At 38.1% G+C, this 20,287-nt stretch overlaps 1 protein-coding gene across 8 annotated transcripts in view; it reads right to left on the minus strand.

Annotated features, from left to right (window-relative positions):
- Positions 1–20,287, minus strand: part of POLA1 (DNA polymerase alpha 1, catalytic subunit) — a 559,576-nt gene that overhangs the window by 325,195 nt on the left and 214,094 nt on the right. For 6 of the 8 annotated variants that reach the window (XM_034433156.3, XM_087871332.1, XM_060694058.2 and 3 more), the window contains exons 29-31: positions 5,239–5,444; positions 3,954–4,086; positions 29–160 (exon numbers count right to left, since the gene is read on the minus strand). The exons of the other annotated variants lie outside the window; for them this stretch is intronic. In XM_034433156.3, coding sequence (XP_034289047.2) covers positions 29–160; positions 3,954–4,086; positions 5,239–5,444 — 471 coding nt within the window. The remainder of the gene's footprint in view (positions 1–28; positions 161–3,953; positions 4,087–5,238; positions 5,445–20,287) is intronic. 8 annotated transcript variants of the gene reach the window in all.

Here is a 20,287-nt window from a genome sequence, read left to right on the forward strand (position 1 = left end):
ACTTTAAAAATAGCAAGAATGCTTTTACCTGACAGATAACATATGACACTGTGTCCCCAGCTTTCAGCTTTCTACCTTCCTGAGAATTCATCCACAAGGAAACATGCACATGAGGCAAGCTTTTCTTGTCCGGGTAATCTTGGGGATCTTTTGTCAATGCCTACAGGTCAAAGAAAAGTGCTACTGAATTATATGTGCCATAGAGAACATTGTAATGTTAAGTGATCCTTTAAAATCTAGTCATAATCACTATTCCTTTTTGACTGCCACTCTAGGAAATGTTCTTAAGTGAACATCAGAAAACCTGTATTTATTTATTTATGTTAGCCACCTATCTCACTGTGAGGCAACTCTGGGTGGCTTACAATATCAAAATAAAATCATAAATATATTTACAATTCAAACAATTGCCATGAAGCCAAGGGATAAATTTGTTTTTTTTGTTGTTTTTTTTAAATTGCTGTTCAGAATTCCTTTAGATAGGTAGGCGGCTATGTACCGTATTTTTCAGAGTATAAGACACCCTTCCCCCCCCCCAAAGTAGGTGAAAATTTCGGTGCGTCTTTATACATCGAATGTTGCATATGGGTTTGCCATACCTGGGGGGAGGGAATTGGTGCAGCAGCGGCAACAGGCAGCTGATTGGTGGTATTCTGGGAGGCCGATCCAACCGCCAATCGGCTGCGAAGGCTCCAGCATTCCCCGGCTGAGGCAGCAACGCAGAGGTGGGATTCAGCCAGTTTGGCTGAACCACTTGTTAAAGTTGTGTGCACTTTGGAGAATCGGCTGATCCCACCACTGGCTGGCCTGGGCACACTCTACATCTTCCTGCCCTGTTCATCGAGCAGTTCACCGAGGATACCCTGCTGCCTGCCACCCCGCCGCCGCACCACCAATGCACCACCGCCTGCTGTACTGCCGCAAGTGAGCCCTTCCTGGATTGTGTGGACTGTGAGCCCAGAGACACACAGAGAGACAGGTATGGCTTGGCTTCCAGCGCCAGAGAGGGAGGGCAAGGGAAGCCCCCGGATTACTGCCGCCTTTCCTCCTCTTGTCGTCCACTTTCCTCCCATTGTGGGCATGGCATGGCTTCCTGCCCCTCACTTACTGCAGCCATCAGTGCAATTTGGGGGTGGCAGACTGTGTTTTATTAGCATGGACAGGCATGCTGGAACCTGCCTGTTTGTCTTTGTAAAGATAACATCACTAGAATTTTTTTTTTCAGGAGGAAAAGAATCACCAATGTCCTAAAATTTTCAGCTTGCTATTGTTAGTTTAGGGCGGGAGAGGAAGGGTAATCAACTCCCGGGCCAACTGGCTTCTTCCCGGCAGTTATTTCTCCGCTTTGGCATTGGCCATCAAAGATGAGGCTTTTGTGGGCAGAAGAGCTGCACTGCAATGGAGAAATGGACAATGGAGCACCCAACTTGAGGGAAGGAGGCTGCTTTCTCCTCTTTCCCTGCTCTCTCGTATTTCCCTCATAATGAGCTAGTGTGGCATGTTACTGTAAAAGGTATACCAGTATCTTGTGTATGAATGTATGAACATGGTTTCAATCATAGTGCTCTGTATTGTTATAAAGGACAGAATACTGACAGTTCTTTCTTGCAGAAAAATACTACGGTACCTCCATATGCTACATACAACAAGGATGTGAAAGCAGAAAAGACTAGCATATAAAATTTCTTTTAAACTAGAAGTAGTGAATATGCTGAGGAACATGGAAACAGCAGCGGAGAAACATTTTGGACCAACTCCAACTAAAAAAATGATAAGAAAGTGGAGGAAACAGGTGGATCATCTGAAAAAAGTAAAAGATACTGTAAAAGTAAGCACAACTTTTGTGGGCTTGTTGCAAAGTGGCCACAGTTAGAAGTGAACATGAAAGAATGGATCACACATCACCAGAATAATGGCTTCGCAGTTTCTACAAAAATGGAAATATATGAAGCCAAACGCATTGCTGTAGAGAAAGGCATTCAGGATTTTACTGGATCACCATTGTGGTGCTTCAGATTTATGAGGCAATATGGCCTTGTTATGCACACTAAAATTAAAATTGCGCAAAAAATGCCAAAAGAGTATGAATCTAAGATTCTGTCTTTTCATACATTTGTAATAGATGCTAGGAAAAAAAATAATTTTGAAATTGGCCAGATTGGGAATATGGATGAAGTCCCGCTAACCTTTGATGTACCATCTAATAAGACTGTTGATCTGAAAGGTGCCAAAAGCATAACCGTGAAAACCTCAGGACATGAGAAAACACATTACACGGCTGTGTTGTCCTGCTGTGCAGATGGCACCAATTTGCCACCAATGTTAATTTTCAAAAAGAAAACCTTTCCCAAAAAAAAAGTGATTCCAAAAGAAGTTATGCATGTTCATGAGAAAGGATGGATGGACAAAAATGGAATAAGAGTATGGGTTGAAAAAGTGTGGTTCAAATGTCCTGGAGCACTTCTGAAAAAAACTGCTTTATTAGTGCTCAACCAGTTTAGACCACATACCAGCCAGTTGCAACCTCTTGACGTTTCCATCAACAAACCATTTAAAGTCTATATGCGAGAAGAGTGGAACAAATGGATGGCTGCTGGTAATCATGATCTAACACCTACTAGACGAATGAAGAGGCCCACTATCACTCAAGTTTGTGAATGGGTTAAGACATCATGGCACTCAGTGAAGGACGAAATCGTTGCATCGTCATTCAAAAAATGTGGCATTAGCAATGCCTTAGATGGAACTGAAGATGATATCATATAGAAAATAGCGAAGAAAGTGATATCAGTGATTGTGAGCAATTGAGTTTCATAAATTCTGACACTAGTGATGATGAGTTCTTGGGGTTTCCAGAAAATTAGAAGAGTGCTTGAACCTTAAAGTCCCTCCTCATTTGCTAATGATAGTGATGATGGTTCTTAATACCGCTGTTGACTTTACATGGTTGAAATATTATTCTGCTATATTTTATTAAATATATAACTACATCATTTGGTTCAGAATATTTTTTTTCTTGTTTTCCTCCTCTAAACCTAGTTACGTCTCATAGTCAGGTGCGTCTTATAGTCCAAAAAATACGGGTATATGTGCTCAATTGATTTTAGAATATTTGCAGATTGTTTTTAGGGGAATAAATATACAAAATACTTCAAAACAACCAAAGCTATTGAACATTCTTCAAATGTAACATTAAAAATTCATATTAACATAGCTTATTTTCTCTCCAACAAATAGTTTGGGATTCCTAACCATGATGTAGTGGACATTCACTCTTAACATGTATTTAGATATGCTTATATATACAATATACATAGGTAGGGGAGCATTATTATTCTATTATGACCAGTAGCAATGTCAGCTTGAAAATAAAAGCAGGATTCTCTCTTCTGTAAAATCTTCATTTTTACCTTTGTCCTGTCTACAATTATGATTTACTCTACCCTTCTGCTGTAAGAGTCATTTACAATTACAGTAAGCGGAGAAGAAAATCATGATTGTCAAAATGAAGTAACATTGTACTTATTCTTTCTCCTTTCTAGAAAAACACTGCTTTCATTTAAACAATGCATCCAAGACATATTGTGGGCATGTCCAGAAATATGTCAGTGTGCTGAAATATGAATTTATAAGCAGCAACAATACACAGGCTGAGAAATATATATTAAGGGAGAAAATTTGAGAGATAATATGTAAAATAATACAGAAAAAAACAGACTTTGTCTGGATTATTCAAGTTCTAAATATGTTTAATTCTGAACAGCCCAGAGAAATCTTCCAAGACATACATTTTTACATGCTCATGTTAGAATGATAAAATATTTGTAGAAGATTTCTGAACCATGTGGCTTTACTATGAAGGTAGTTACTATCAACGTAAGAAATGGACACCAATGTTCCATGGATATAATCAAACTGATTCATATATAATATCAACAAACAATATTAATCACCTTATTGATTTCATATTGTTTTATAGGAATAAGATTATTTGTGACATTTTCTCCAATTTCTATTAGTCTTCTTTGGATGTTTTCTACAATTACATCTCGAGATTGGTCAGAAAGAATCTGGCCAATTATATAGCTGTAAAAAAAGACATAAGATATGACACATTAAGATAATATACCTTTAGAAAGTTCACAGCATATTCATAAATCCCATTAAGTTGCTCAGAAAGTAAAGAAAAAATGCCTGTAAATTTTCCACAAAAAATACTGGTTGCTACCAAACTGGCATGGAGTGTAAGCTAATAGCCAATAATAAAGTCACATCTCTTCTTAAATTTGTTATAACTGACTGTATTACTCAATTGACCATTCCATCAATTTAATTCTCATTAAATATTTGCCAGCTATAATTGCAAATTTATTAAAATATCAGAAAATATGCGATATATTTTTAATTATTCAATGAATAAAGAAAGCTAACTAACCTCATATAACTGTAGAAAAATGAAATAAAATGGATATGCAAATCAGTAAGGATATGCATTTTACTCTGTTCTTTCCAATCACATTAAAAAATTACATTCTCAACTTCCTCTACTACGTTAAGCTTTTACACATAACTTCCTCAATGAAAACTTGCAGTGAAATTTTTCACTAATTGAAGCTTTTCTTAATTCCTTACAAAATTCAGTAGTTTTGAACACAACAATTATTTATAGGGTACTACTATTTCAACTAAGTACATACATTTATGAGGAAAAAGAATCAGCATGTTGTCAGGTTCTACCTTCCCTGCCTAACTCTTCTGGCCACACTCATCCTACCTGCCATTCCCCAGCTCCATTACATTGCCTTTTCTGCTGCTCTCTTCTGGAGAAAAATGGAACTCTTCTGCTTAAATTACTGGGAGTCACTTTCAATTCAGATTTTTTTCAACCTCTTTTGCTGTCTCTATCATAACTACTAATTTGGAGGCATAACTCTTAGAAACAAATGGATTTCTATGTGGATATTTTTTTTACTTGAGAAATTCTAGTCAGAAACAAACTCTGCCCTATAACAGAGGCCAGTTTACTAATACTTGCCAACTGGCTTCCATATAGATTTATTGAAGGGCTTTTAAAATATTTCTAATTAAAAATGCTATAAAGTACTGAACAGATGAATGGTTATAGTACACTTAGAAACACAGTTTAACATAGCAATATTTAAAATGTTGTATATACAAAAATACTAATTCTTTCATTCTCTTTCAGAGAAAGAGTAGAATTCATAAAGAGCTACTTACTTTCCAGTCTCTTTTGCAAGATCACACCAATCTCTTCTCACTATGTCCAATCCTTTAAGTTCTTGCTTGGTTATGTATTTTCCATCTCCTGCTGGTTCCACAACCAAAGCAGCATATTTCTTCTTTTTTAAGAGCAAAAGGGACTTAAAAACTCCATCAATATCTATCTCCAGTAACTTGTATAGTTTATTTACTTCACTTTTAATCTGCAAATATATCACCAATTAATTTTTAAAAATACTCTTGCTAAGAGAGTAGTATTTAAATACTCCTGAGCTAAAAATTAGCAAGCAGAAAAAACACTACATATGTAAACATGGTCCATCCACACCACAGAATAGATTAAAAGCATAGCAAAGGCCAAAACACACTACTGTATATAAATAATGTATTCTACTTAGATATGTTGACAGAACAAAGAAAAAAGCATGTCATAAATTTGACACATAATTTCAAAGAAACAGTACCAATGCAACAATGAAAAGAACAGTTGAATAAATCTATCCACATAGTCCTCAATTTACAACCATTTGTTTAGCGACCACTTGAAGTTACAACAGCACTGAAAAAAGGGAATTATAACCAGTATTCTTATTTAAGACTGTTGGTTCCAATTGTGACAGTAAGTCAGAAACTATCTGTGTAATTTACACCAAACACCAAGTTATGGTTTGAGAGAAGTACAAAATGTTTATACAATGTATATACAACTTCATTTTTTATAAAGAAATGAAAAAATGAAGAAAGTGAGCAAGCAAGCAAGCAAGCAAATTTTATCTCTGGAGAAGAACTAGACACAGTAAATCACCACATACTGTATACCTTGGCCAACAGATCTCAATGGAAGATGATACAATAAAATAAATTGAATAGTGTGTTAAATGAAGTTGGCAGGTATTCAGCAAGCTAAGCGTAATTTTCAAGAACAACCTCCCTATATGCCTGAAAAGTTTTCAATCAGTGTATGCTACCTGCTCTAACATATGACAGTGAAACATAGGCACTAATCTCACAATTGATACAAAAGCTATGAGTGGTGCAAAGAGCCATGGAAAGATAAATGCTCAGCATTACAACACAAGATAGAAAGATCTGCATATGGATTAGAGAATTAAAAAAAAGTATACCATATCAAGAGAGTAAAAGAATTGAAATAGAGACTTCCGGCGGTGACATCACGCCAGCGCAGAGCAAGCAAATGGGCTCCGTCTTGCTTGCCCGATTTTTCACGTTTTTTGAGGCCCCTAGAGCAAAGTTGGTTCTCGGAGGGAGCAGCGGTACAGAGGGAATACCTCGGAGTTGGCGGTGAGAGGTGTGATCTCCTGAAACAACAAGAGGAAGCCCCTAGATCAGACGCAAAAGAAATCTGCCTGCATGGCAGATCCGGAGGCGTGACGACTTGACTGTTTGAATGGAGTAGGAAGAAAAAAGAGGTAAAGCAGCTTGAAATATCAGTGAGGAGGGACGAAAAAGAGACTGAAGCTGGAAAGACTCTCCGTGACTTTAAGTAAATATAAATTACATCAGCTGCTGAGTGAGTCTCCAAGAAGGCAGAGAAGCGGCAATTTGGCGGTGGGAGCGGAGACAAAGTGACGAACAATAGTGATAAAGACTGATTGCATGAAAAGTGTGAAAGAAAAGGTCTGACTGGGCATTTTGTGAACAGTTTAACGATAGAACAACAAGTTTGGATCAGGATTGTGATAAAATACAAGGTTTGGAAGGAGAAAGCCGGCTGGAGAAATAACAGTGACTGAGCTAAATAGAAGGGAGAAATCTTGGATTTAAAGAGACACTCACCAAATTGGATATTAATAGAGGTGGACCTTTTCTGTGGAAACTGTACACATCAGGAACTTTAGAAGAACATTTTTTACAAATAAGACGTAAGTTGATAACGGACTATATTTATTAATAGTAAATCTAGAATGAAGATAAGTGAATAGTGGCTATATATACTTAATATTTATACTTAGATTTATATCCAAATATTTATATTTATCCACATACTAATTGATACAATTTCCATATTATTGGATTTATTTTTACTTTATTGTATTTTCATTCTATTCTATTGTATTGTCATATTTATATTTATATATATTTAATAGTATATATATATATATATATATATATATATATATATATATATATATATATATATATATATATATATATATATATATATATATATATATATGTTTATGTAAGTTTTCACGGGTATGTATGTGTGTATAGTTAATATTTCGGGTTTCTTCCCGTGTAATTGTGGATATATCCCTAAAAGGGTAGAAGCGACGTTTCGGCAGAATCCCATCTGCCATCATCAGGCTTATGCCAGTAGTCATTTTGCACTAACTGACGTTGGAATTTCAAATCTGGTGCTGGTATTCTGGGATGGCTCCACCTTTTCATTCTGATTCATTCTAATCATATATATATGATTAGAAGACTTATAGTTTTATGTATGCAATATAAAAAATTAGATTAAGGAAATTCTAAATATATTTGATAAATATCCATAATAGATTGTGTAGAAATAGATGAATTTAGCCACATATTACTACGTTTAGAGACTAATAATCCAATCATAAAATTATAGATACCTTCTTGCTATATTTAAGTTTTGATTCCCTAGTCCATTAAAAACCCTATATAATATAAAATATTATAATTCATAATATTCAATTATCTTTATGTTCGTAGAATATCCCTATATTTACATTAGCTTTATTTATCTCTCTAGAATAAATTAGAATAAATAGATTAAGAACGAAAAGTTAGATGAGTGACGGGGATAAAAGGAGTGGCATACTATATGGTATTGTGGAAACATTTTTTTAAAACGCTAAAAATGACAAGTATGACAACAATGGTAACAAAAATAGAGAAAAAAAACAACTTCAACAATAGCCTCCCCATCGGGACAATGCTCAGTGGAAAGTATGCTGGGCAGTGAGAAATCAGGTTCTTCGCTGAATCTACAAAGTGTGCAATCAACGTTGAAGATGATTCAAGAAACAATGATGAAGATGCAGGAAACAATCACGAGAAACCACGAAGAAATAAAGAGTGAAATGGGAGAGGTAAAAGGAGACATCCACAAATTAGATGACAAAATTGGTACAATACAAGAGAAAATAGCTAGAAACGAACAGAAGATAAAGACAGTGGAAGCTAGAACGGAACAAACGGAGAAGAAACTGGAGGAGACGGAAGCGAAATTGATGGCGGTAAATAGATATCTGGAGGCGGCAATAACACACTTGGAATTGGAGAAATCAGCATTTTTCTTACGATTTCAAAATAAAGTAGAAAGCAAGGAGGAAGATCTTCCAACCTGGTGGGCAGAATTACTTACCAATCCACTGCAGAAAAGTGCGCAAGAAGTTCAAAACGACATTGACAAAGCATATAGGATCCATACCAATTACGCACGTTGCCATAAATTGTCCAGGGAAGTCCATATAAGATTTACAAGAAAAATAGTTAGGAATGAGGTCTACAGTAAGACAAGAGAGGAACCATTAATCAATAAGGGTAAAGAAATTTTAACTTTGAAGCAAGTACCAAGGAGATTAAGAGAACAAAGAAGGAACTACCATTTTTTATCATCACAATTAGTCAAATACCAAGTAGGGTATGCTAATTATGTGGCAAGATAAGAAGTTCCGAATAGACACCCTGGACAAGGCACAAGAGTTCTATGACCATTATATAATAGGAGAACAAAATAGTAGGGAGGATTCTAGACAATAAACTAGACAAGATACTAGACAATAAAAGTCAAGAAGATCAAATTTCAGAAGAGAAAATATCTGAACAAGACATAAGAGAAAGGAGGGAAAGGAGCATTATGAAAGGGAAGGAGCCAGGACAAGAGCACAAAGGGAGACGAGAGCAAGGAAAGGACCAAAACCTTCTGATAAACAGTAAGATGGAAGAAGGAATTAAGTTGTTATTGCTTAATATTAACGGTTTAAATTCCCTGGTGAAATGAAAACAAACATTGATATAGCTTCAAAGACAAAATATGGACATTATCTGTTTGCAGGAGGTCCATATTAAGAAAAAATACAGCTGTATTCTAGAAGCCGCGAAATTAGGGAAACTTCACTTGGCATTGTCATCAAAAAAGAAAAGAGGTATAGTAGTATACATAAAAGAATGGTTAAACCTGACACAAATTTATGCGGATGAAGATGGAAGAATTGTAGGAATAGAAATAACAACAAACCAAAAAAAGAATGACCTTAATGGTAATATATGCACCAAACACAAATCAGAAGAGATAGACATTAAATCAGAGGATATTAAAGGAGAAACCATTTGCTCAAATGATGGAAAAAGAACTTGGATTTTTCTTTACAGAAAACCGGAAAAACAAACAACACTACAAAACTTGTGGGATACAATGAAAGCGCATATTAGAGGTTTAACAATAGCTTATACCGCGGGAAGAAATAAAGAAAAGAATAAAAAGCAAAAGATGCTCCAGGAAAAAGTTAAAGAATTGGAATGTCTACTGCAAAAACAACCACAGAATAATAAAATCAGAAAAGAAATTTAGTGAAGCATAAACTTAACATTACAAGAAATGATATGCAATCTCAAAACACATTCTCAACCTGATTTTTATCTCTGGGCAGTGGATTAGTGCTCGGAGTAGGGGGCTATTATCCATCCAACCCCTGTCATGGACCGACCATTCCCTCCTTACGCTGGACTTTCCTTCCGCCAACATTCACTGCTGGGAGGCGGAACAGATTCGTTGGTTCCGCCCCAGGCGCCTGATGGACCCTGCAAGGTTCCAGACAGAGCTTGGGACATTTCCCACATCCTTATCCCGCGATTCTCCAGAGGCCCTGGTTGATGCCTGGGAACAGGCTGTTACCAGGGCACGGAATCGAATCACCCCATTGCGGCCTCTCTCCCGATGGGGATCCGGAGAGCTCCATGGTTCTCCGAGGAGCTTAGGGAGATGAAGCGTCGGAAGAGACGCCTAGAGGGCAGTTGGAGATCCTCCCATGCTGAATCTGATCGAACACAGTTAAGAACCCATATTAGGTCTTATCTTGTGGCGATGAAAGCGGCGAAACGTGACTATTTCGCTGCTCTCATTGCGTCGGCAGAGAATCGCCCAGCAGCCTTGTTTCGGGTGACCTGCTCCCTCCTTAATCAGGGAGCGAGGGAGGACCCCTTGCAGGGTACTGCTGAGGATTTTGTCCAATTCTTGCAAGACAAAATCACTCAGATCCAGACGGGGTTGGACTCTGACTGGGCAGGGTCCGATGAGGGGACGGGAGCAGGTCTTGAAGGTAATATCTGGGTTGACTTTGACCCTCTTTCCTTGGAGGAAGTGGACAGGACTGTGGATAGATTGAGTGCCACAACGTATTTGTTGGACCCGTGTCCCTCCTGGCTTGTTGCGGCAACCAGAGAGGTGACCGGGGACTGAATCCAGGCGATTGTGAACACTTCGTTGAGGGAAGGGGTCTTCCCCGCCATCCTTGATGCGGTGGTTCGATCCCTCCCCAAGAAGCCTGCCCTGGATCCAGCCTCCCTTAATAACTTTCATCCCGTCTCCAACCTTCACTTTATAGCGGACTTTCTAGACCACTGTTTCTCAACCTTCCTAATGCCGCGACCATTTAATACAGTTCCTCATGTTGTGGTGACCCCCAAACAGGGGTGGGTTCTAAGTTTTTTTACTACTGGTTCTGTGGGCGTGGCTTATTTTGTGGGCGTGGCTTGGAGGTCATGTGACCGGGTGGGCGTGGCTAGCTGGTCATGGATGGCCATGGCTATGTGTATAGGGACTACTCAGAGGGCTGAAAAAAGTCATTTCTGACAGATCCTCGCACTTTTGACTGGTCCTCACACTTATGACCATCCTCTCATTTATGCCCGTGCAGCATTCTTTAACAACCATGTCACTCATTTCACAACTGCTTCTCTTCACCATGAGGATAAGATAGGGCAAAAAACGTAAAATGTGAGGACAGTCGTAAGTTCGAGGACTGGTCAAAAGTGCGAGGACCAGTCAAAAATAACTTTTTCAGCCCTCTGAGTAGTCCATATGCATAAAAGGATACAGCAATAGAGAGGGATGAAGGAAGGGAAGGGAAATTAGAGTAGAAGTGAGGGTAAGAGAGGGAGGAAGAGAGGAGGAGAAGGAGAAAGGAAGAGGAAGTAGGGAGGGGAAGAGTGGGGGAAGAGAAAGTAAGAAGGAAAGAAACGAGAGAGGTGGTAGGTTTGAGGAGAAAGATTGCTGTACAATAAAAAAGATGAAAGGGAAGAAAACCAACCCCAAACAAATATGAAGATATTAAGATAAAGAATGAATTGTTAAACTTTAAAGAATAAAAGAGAACAAATATGAATAAATAGCAATAATTAGAAACACACATGCAAACATACAATGTATTTTCTTTGAACAGAGTATTTGGCCGGTTCACAAATTTAAACAGTGTTTAGTCATTTCAATTAAATTTACAATTTCTATGTTTCCTTTTTGCCATATTTATTCCTTATCTATTTTTGTAAAAAACCAATATTACCCTTCATCCTCATCTCTAATCTTAATCAAATTCAATTTTTCCCTTCTATTCTATATTATACCCTTTCCCATTGTCATCTATTTTTATATACATCCTCACATTGGTTAATTATGTAATTATGTAATACACTTGTTTAAAACAAATTCAACATTTTAATATAAATCAATTAGTTATATAACTATCTTTTTTGTATGTCAATCAATATGAACATGAATATTCCAATTATTTCCATGCAATCCAATTTCTTACAAATCAATTAATTATATTTACCAATAATAATAAACCAAATAATTTCCCCCATATATTCCTCCAAACCACAACTTAACCATTTCTGCTTTCAACACAATATACAATTAATAGTATCTCAATTATTACAATTCCCTAGTTAAATAGAGCTTTTTTTCTTTTGTGTTTTAAAATCTTGAACCTCCTCTTTTGCCCTAAATTTCCCATTGTTTGCAGTTTTGCACCTACCTTTTTTGGTGAGGAAAAAGAAATCTCTCTGCCTCATTTTGTCACATTACAGCAAAGACCCTTCTTTATTTTCAATTTCGCTTTTCAGCATAGCTAGCGGGAAAAAAAATTTACCAGGAATTTACCTCTTTGCAGCTAGTTCTTTGAAGCCCCGTGGCAAGAATTTAAAGTTTTTTTTCCCTCTAGCCATCAGCTGGGACTCCGGAGGCAGCAATCGATTGGGAGTGGGTGGGGTAAGTGAACGGCGACTGGGCGATCCAACAGAGGCAGAGGGTGAGGGTGAGTGAAGGCGTGGGGGGGGCCCGAGAGAGGGCTTTGGCGACCCCTGTGAAATGGCCGTTCGACCTCCAAAGGGGTAGCGACCCCCAGGTTGAGAACCGCTGTTCTAGACCCTTACCAATCAGGCTTCAGGCGTGGACACAGCACGAAAACGGCATTGGTTGCTCAGCCAGATCTCTGGCTGGCCCAGGACAGGGGTTATTCCTCTGTTCTGGTCCTACTTGACCTCTCAGCGGCTTTCGATACCATCGACCATGGTATCCTGCTGCGGCGACTCGGAGGGTTGGGAGTGGGGGGCACTGTTTTACAGTGGTTCTCCTCCTACCTCTCGGGTTGTTCGCAGTTTGTTTGGGCAGGGAGGGCAGAGGTCCTCCTCGAGACCCCTCATTTGTGGGGTGCCTCAGGGCTCGGTCCTCTCCCCCTTGCTCTTTAACATCTATATGAAACCGCTGAGTGAGATCATTCGTAGTTTCGGGGTGAGTTACCATCAATATGCTGATGATACTCAGCTTTACATCTCCACCCCGGACCAATCCAGTGATGCCCTTTCCGTGATGTCTACATGTCTGGAGGCGGTGGGGGTTTGGATGGGTAGGAACAGGCTCAAACACAACCCCTCCAAGACGGAGTGGCTGTGGATACTGGCATCCCAAGATCTAGTGGCCCCATCACTTTTGATGGGAGGGGAGATGCTTACTCCCTCTGAAAGGGTTCGCAACCTCGGCGTCCTCCTGGATTCACGGCTGTCTTTAGTAGACCATCTGACGGCCGTGTCCAGGGGGGCTTTTGCACAGGTTCGCCTGATGCGCCAGTTGTGACCCTACCTAGACAGGGATGCCCTTCGCACAGTCACTCAGGCTCTCGTTATCTCTCGTCTGGACTACTGCAATGCTGTCTACATGGGGCTGCCTTTGGGGTGCACCCGGAGGCTCCAACTGGTCCAGAATGCAGCTGTGCGGGTTATTACGGGAGCTTCCCGATACTCCCGGGTTACACCTCTCTTGCGTGAGCTGCACTGGTTGCCGGTGGTCCTTCGGAGCCGCTTCAAGCTTTTGGTTTTGACCTATAAAGCCCTTCATGGCATGGGCCCGGGATATTTGCAGGACCACCTCCTACCGGCCTCCCACCGCCTAGTGCGCTCGCAGAGGGCTGCCCTCCTTTGGGTGCCGTCGGCCAGACAATGTCAGCTGACGGTGCCCAGGATGAGGGCGTTCTCTATGGCTGCACCGACCCTCTGGAACGAGTTACCCACTGAGCTCCGGACAGCCCCTGATCTCCGTTCCTTCCACAAGGACCTGAAGACATGGCTCTTTAAGCAAACTGGCTGAGTCTGTTCTGGGAGTTTTAATTTAATTGTGGGTTTTAAACTGAGTTTTAATTGTTAATTTTAATCATCTTTATTATTGTTGTTTTTATGGTGATTCTATTGCTGTGAGCCGCCCCAAGTCCCTCGGGAAAAGGGCGGCATATAAATTTTAATAATCTTAAACTTAAACTTAAAACAATAAAACAAAATTATTTTGAATACACGAACAAACCAGGGAGATAATTGTCATATAAACTTAAGAGAGAACAAAACAACTAATACAACAATTACAGGATGAGGACAGGAATCTCCAGCACCAAGCAGAAGGGGAAAAAAGTATTATCCAAAACTTTTTAAATAAATTATACAGGCAGGAAGATATTTCAGAAGAAAGCATTAAACAATATTTAGAAATGAAGGACTTACTGAAAATACCAAAAGAAACCATGAAAATGCTAAACGATAAGGTAACGCTAATGGAGATGAAGGAGGTGATCAAGAAACAAAAAAATAATAAAATACCAGGACTAGACGGGATTCCAGCAGAGATTTACAAAAAATTTCAGGAGTCATTGGAGGGAATAATGCTAGAATTGTATAATGAAGTATTAGAACGAACTAAATTACCAAATTCGTGGAATGAGGCATTTATAACATTAATACCCAAAGAAGATACTGATACCAAACAGATTAAAAACTATAGACCAATTTCACTGTTAAATGCCGACTATAAAATATTTGCAACAATAATAGCGGAAAGATTCCAAAAAATATTGAATAAAATTATTCACTCTGACCAAAACGGGTTTCTCCCAAAAAGACAATTAAGAAACAACACAAGAGTGGTCATGAACATATTAGAATACTATGAAGTTCACCCTGAAAAACAGATAGCGTTAATTTTTGTGGATGCACAAAAAGCCTTCAACTAAATTGGCAATTTCTTATTACCCAATTAATTAATACGAATTTCGGAGAAAAATTTGTAGGGATGATTAAGGCGATATATTCTGATCAAACTGCTAAAATAATAGTAAATGGAGACCTATCAGAGAAAATCAGTATAAAAAAGAGTTAGACAAGGATATCCATTATCTCCCTTACTTTTTATCTTGTCACTAGAAGTGTTGTTGTCACAGATCAGACAGAACCAGGAAATAAAAGAACTAAGAATTAAAAAAGACGAATATAAAACGCAGGCGTTCGCAGACGATATGGTCTTTTTCATAGAAGATCCGTTAGAAACAGGAACTGTATTAATGCAGGAAATAGAGGATTTTGATAAGGTAGCAGGGCTAAAAATAAATACAGGGAAAACAAAGATATTAACTAAAAATCTTACGCATAAGCAAAACGACAAATTGGAAGAGAAATTGGGAATTCAAATAGTAAAGAAAATAAAATATCTCGGAGTTTGGTTGACACCAAAATGTTCCTCGATAAAAGAGGATAATTACAGAAAACTATTGCAACAAATACAAAAAGATTTGGAAAACTGTGCAAAATTGCAGGTATCTTTAATTGAGAGAATTGTGACAATAAAGATTAATATTTTACCTAAAATTTTATTTTTATTTCCAACAATACCAATAAAACCTGGGAAAAACTTTTTTGTAGAATTAAATAAAACAATTTTAAAATTTATTTGGTTAGGGAAGAAAGCCCAAATAAAACAAACTCTTACAAGATAATAGAAATAAAGGAGGTTTTGGACTCCCAGATTTGGAACTTTATCATCAATCAGCAGCTATAACATGGCTCATGGAATGGATAATTCTTAAAAACAAGAGGATATTAACAATAGAAGGCCACAATTTAGGCTGGCATGCGTTCATTTGGGAGGGGAAAAATAAATCACATACGTACTTTCAAAGACACCAGATAAGAGACGCATTACTAGACATTTGGGGGAAGATTAAAAGAAGCCATTATATAAAAATTCCCAAGGTGGTTATCAACCATGGGAGCCATGATATATCCCAACATCTTAGACTGAAACAAGGTGGTGACATATAATGAGTTATTGGATGGACTAAGAGTATTAAAATCTAATCAAGAGTTAAAATCCCAAGGACTAGAAATAGATTGGTGGCCATATTTACAAATTCAAACAAGATATAAAAAAGATTTAGAATATTACGGCTTTCAAAGAGAACAAGAACTGGATAAAATATTATTAGGGACAAAGGAAAAACTGATTTCTGAAACTTACAATTGTCTTTTAGGATTCAAAATGGAGGAGGAAACTGTGAAAGAAATGATGATACCCTGCACCAAAAATTTTGGATATAATATAGATTTGGAATATTGGGAAAAAATATGGGAGAAAAATTATAAATTAACGATGTCAGCATGATATAAAGAGAATATTTATAAAATGTTTTATCATTGGCATCTACTACCGGCAAGGTTAGCCAAAATGTATCCCAATAGATCACAGAAGTGTTGGCGATGTAACCATCAACAAGGGACATTCTATCACATGTGGTGGACCTGCCCGAAAGCCCAGAAACATTGGATGAAAATTAAAAAATGGTTAGAAGAAATCACAGAACAAAAAACTGAGATGAAGCCAGAGTTGTTCTTATTGGGTATTATAAAAGGAAATGGAAGCAAAAGGGCACAATATATTATACTTCATATTACAACAGCAAGCAAGAATCTTATTTGCCCAGAATTGGAAACAAGAAAACATGCCAACAAATACAATGATAATAAAAAAGTCCTCAATTGTGCGGAAATGGATAAATTAACCATCGAGTTTAAAGACAGAGAGGAATTTTATTATAAGAGTTGGAATATGTGGTATCAATGGCTTGAAAGGAGATGTAAAATTGATGCATAAAGATGATATAGAAAGTATGTTAAATTGAAAATTATATATATTTATAAATATGATAAAACTTGTTAAATGATAAAAGGAATATGTAAATACATATAGATGTACTACATATATGAAGAATAGATTAAATCGATGTTAATGAAGAATAAAAATAGAATATCATAAAAGATACTATATATTTAAAGATGTACATAATGTATAAAATAATAGGCCATAGATTGGAATTATGAAATTTAAATTGTTACCAATTTAAATTATTTACCAAGCTGTAAAAATGGAAATGTGCTTTTAAAACTAAAAAAGATTGAATAAAGACTATTTAAAAAAAAAGAATTGAAATGGAAATGGGCTGGTCACATAGCAAGAAGAACTGATGGCAAGTGGACCAAGACAGTCATAGAATGGATCCCACTTGATGGCTACAAAAGAGACCCAAAACAAGATGGATTAACAACATCAGTGGGCCCAATTGGCAAAAGAAAGCTCAGAACCATATTGATTGGAAACATGCGAAAGAGGCCAACATCCTGCAGTGGATAGACAATGGTTAAAATGATAATGATGATACAATTCCATTCTAGCCAGTGGTGGGATTCAAGTAATTTAACAACCAGTTCTCTGCCCTAATGATTTCTTCCAACAAAGAGCAGTTTGCCAAACCACTCAGAAAGTTGACAATCGGTTCTCCAGAAGGGGTGCGAACTGGCTGAATCCCACCACTGATTCTAGCCAAATAGACAGATCATATGGTAATAATTGCTGTAAAAACCATGGGAGAGAAGGAACATTCTATCATGTGATGAACATGCAAAAAATCCTCAATGATTAGCAAGGCATACAAAGCACTGTTCAAAGAATCTTAGGGATCAAGTTTGAAATGAAAGCAATTTTTTAAACTAGGCAAAATTATAGTATTCTTTACTGATAATTCCATTATCATATTTTATTAAGACCTAGGTAGTCCTTATTTAGCAACTGCCTTGTTTAGCACCTGTTCAGTTACAATTTAGCAACCACTTCACTTAATGACTAAGTTGTTACCAATTGTGGTCACTAGAAAAGTTCTACCTGTATATGCTTATAGGTACAAAGACAAACACTGCATAATAATGGGAAAAATAACACAGTAGCGGCTATATCAGATTAGGAACTGGAGAATATGCAGCAATGGCAAAAAGTGAGAAAATCTAGTGGGCAATTATGGCTGGCTGATGTCTCCAAAGAGTTGTGCTGCCACCGTGAGGCAAGGGAATGGAGCTCCCCCATGCCCTCTGCACCTGCAGCCAGGCCATCCACGCCCTGACAACTGCCTCACCTTGCAGCGGCAGCTCCAACAACCCCATCCAGCGGGACCCCATGTGGCCACTGGACCATTTCTTCTGCATACTTGCGGCCGCAATGAAGCAGGTCAGCCGGAAGCTTGTCTTTGTATCTCTTGGCATTCCTGTGGCCTGCACGGTGGTCCGCTCCAGCCCACTGACTTTCGGCTTTCCTGCGGTGCATGATCATCGCCTCCCTTCCCCACCGCACCTCTACCTCGGTCTGCTGCCAGTGCCACTGTGTAAAGACGACCACACGGCCAGCTGCCCCAGCCCAACTCTCAGCTTTCCTGCATCCCCTTGTGGTGCGTCCAGATCACGTGCCTCCCCTCCCCTCTGCCTTCACCTACTGCTTGGACAGGTAATCCAGTCACCTCCTGCTGCCGGACACTGTTGCCCCCCAAGCTCTTGCCGCCTTCAGTGCTGGCCATGCTTCCCCTGCTGATGACCTTAACTAGTGCTTATTTTTGGGGTAGGGCTTATATTAGGAGCATACTAAAAATCAGACTAGGACTTTTTTGATAGGTCTTACTTTTGGGGAAACATGATAGCAACCTATATACTTGGCCAGTTAGCAATAAAGCCAGGAAACAGGGCCCTTGCCACATTCAGCACTTGAGATTTGGGAATGCAGCCAGGTTTTCAAGGCCTTATGAAAGGCCAAAAGGGTTGGGGCTATTGTAATCTCCAAAGGGAGGATGTTCTATAGAGCAGGAGCCACTGCAGAAAAAGCCCATCTTCTACTCCCCAACAACCGACACTCTGGCTGAAGGGATCTGCAGCATGCCCACTCTGCTAGATTGAGTTGGATGGGTACAGAATCTTGGGAAAAGGCAATTCCTCAGGTAACATGGAACATGGTTTTTAATCTAATCCCTTTTGTTAGTTTTCAACTTCTTTGTAAAACTTTTAATAAAATTTGTATAAAAAATAAAAATTTAAATAAATTTAAGCAAAAATGCTTAATTTTTGAAATAATATATGTTCAAATACATTAAAATATTATTTTCAAGGTAAATATAAAAATTTAGAGTATGGTTTCTCAAGTTTACATCAATAATACTAAAAACTGTATGGAGTAAGGAAGTCAGAAATTAGATATTTATCGATATTATTTTTAAGAGGGTTTCTTTTGCTTTTCCTTTTGATATGTTTCTTTTTAACATTTAGTAGTAATAATATAGTGAAGATTTTGGCACTAAGTTCATAAATTTATAGTTTTTTTATATTATGAAAACAGTTCATAAACATGGTTTACCTTTACTAATGGTAAATTGATTATCTGTCCATTTATAAATATTACTTTTTAAAAAAAAAAAAACTTATTTTAAAAAATAATAAAAATAGTGGGAAAAGATGGCTTTCATGCCTCTACACTTATGTTTGCCAAATTTGCTAATATTTAACTGTTGATTTTTTGGACAGTATATGTCAGGCCCAGGCCCAGAACAAAATAGATAATCCAGCCAAAGTTCAGTCCTTTCATTGCTCAGTCTTGCCAGATTAAACCTCAACTACTCTGATCCTAACGGAAATACCCTGAGAGATTTTTAGAGAGTGACTATCCTAACTTTCTTCCTTTGTCTCCAATCCAGCTTTTGGCTATGTTTTCTCTTGACTCACACTGCCCTCCCCCCTCCTGTCCTTGGAATGTCCCTCCTTCCTGGGTAACTGTTGCTCCACTGTAGTCCATCATACCACGTCCCCTTTTGTAGACACAATCTATATTTAGTTTTTCTAACTTTTTTCTGCATTGTAGCAGGTTGTATATTATTAAATGCCTTGGTTGTCTTAAGAGAAAATTGGTTTTGTGAACAATTACATAATATAACAATATTGAAATAGCATAAGAAGTAATGTATTGAAACAAAAAGAAAGGAAATTTTCCCAGGTATCCAATAGTCTTTTCCATATTATATATAAACCTGAAAAATGCATTGATAATACCTAGAGAACAGCAAAAGTGGAATTACTTTCTTCCTTTCCCAAGGACAAGACAGGTTACTTATTTGTAACTCTGGATCTGGAGCCACTAGCTGTCAGGTCCCATAGATTCCTATAGGGACGCTGTCATTTTGGTGAGAGGAGGGAGGCTTAGGGGATTGTCTGTATGGGATTTCTGTTTCTATTCCTTGCTTTGCTTTGCTTTCGGAACCTTGTGAGGAGGAATGGAATGTGCCTTGAGCCAGCTGCCTTATCTGTCTCTGGAAAAAAGCAGCAGCATTGCCTTGGAGACTGGAGTTTATCACCTTCTCAGCCTGAGTTTCCC

Source organism: Pantherophis guttatus, chromosome 5 (assembly GCF_059756535.1).
Source record: "Pantherophis guttatus breed Tessera chromosome 5, ASM5975653v1, whole genome shotgun sequence".
NCBI lineage: Eukaryota > Metazoa > Chordata > Lepidosauria > Squamata > Colubridae > Pantherophis > Pantherophis guttatus.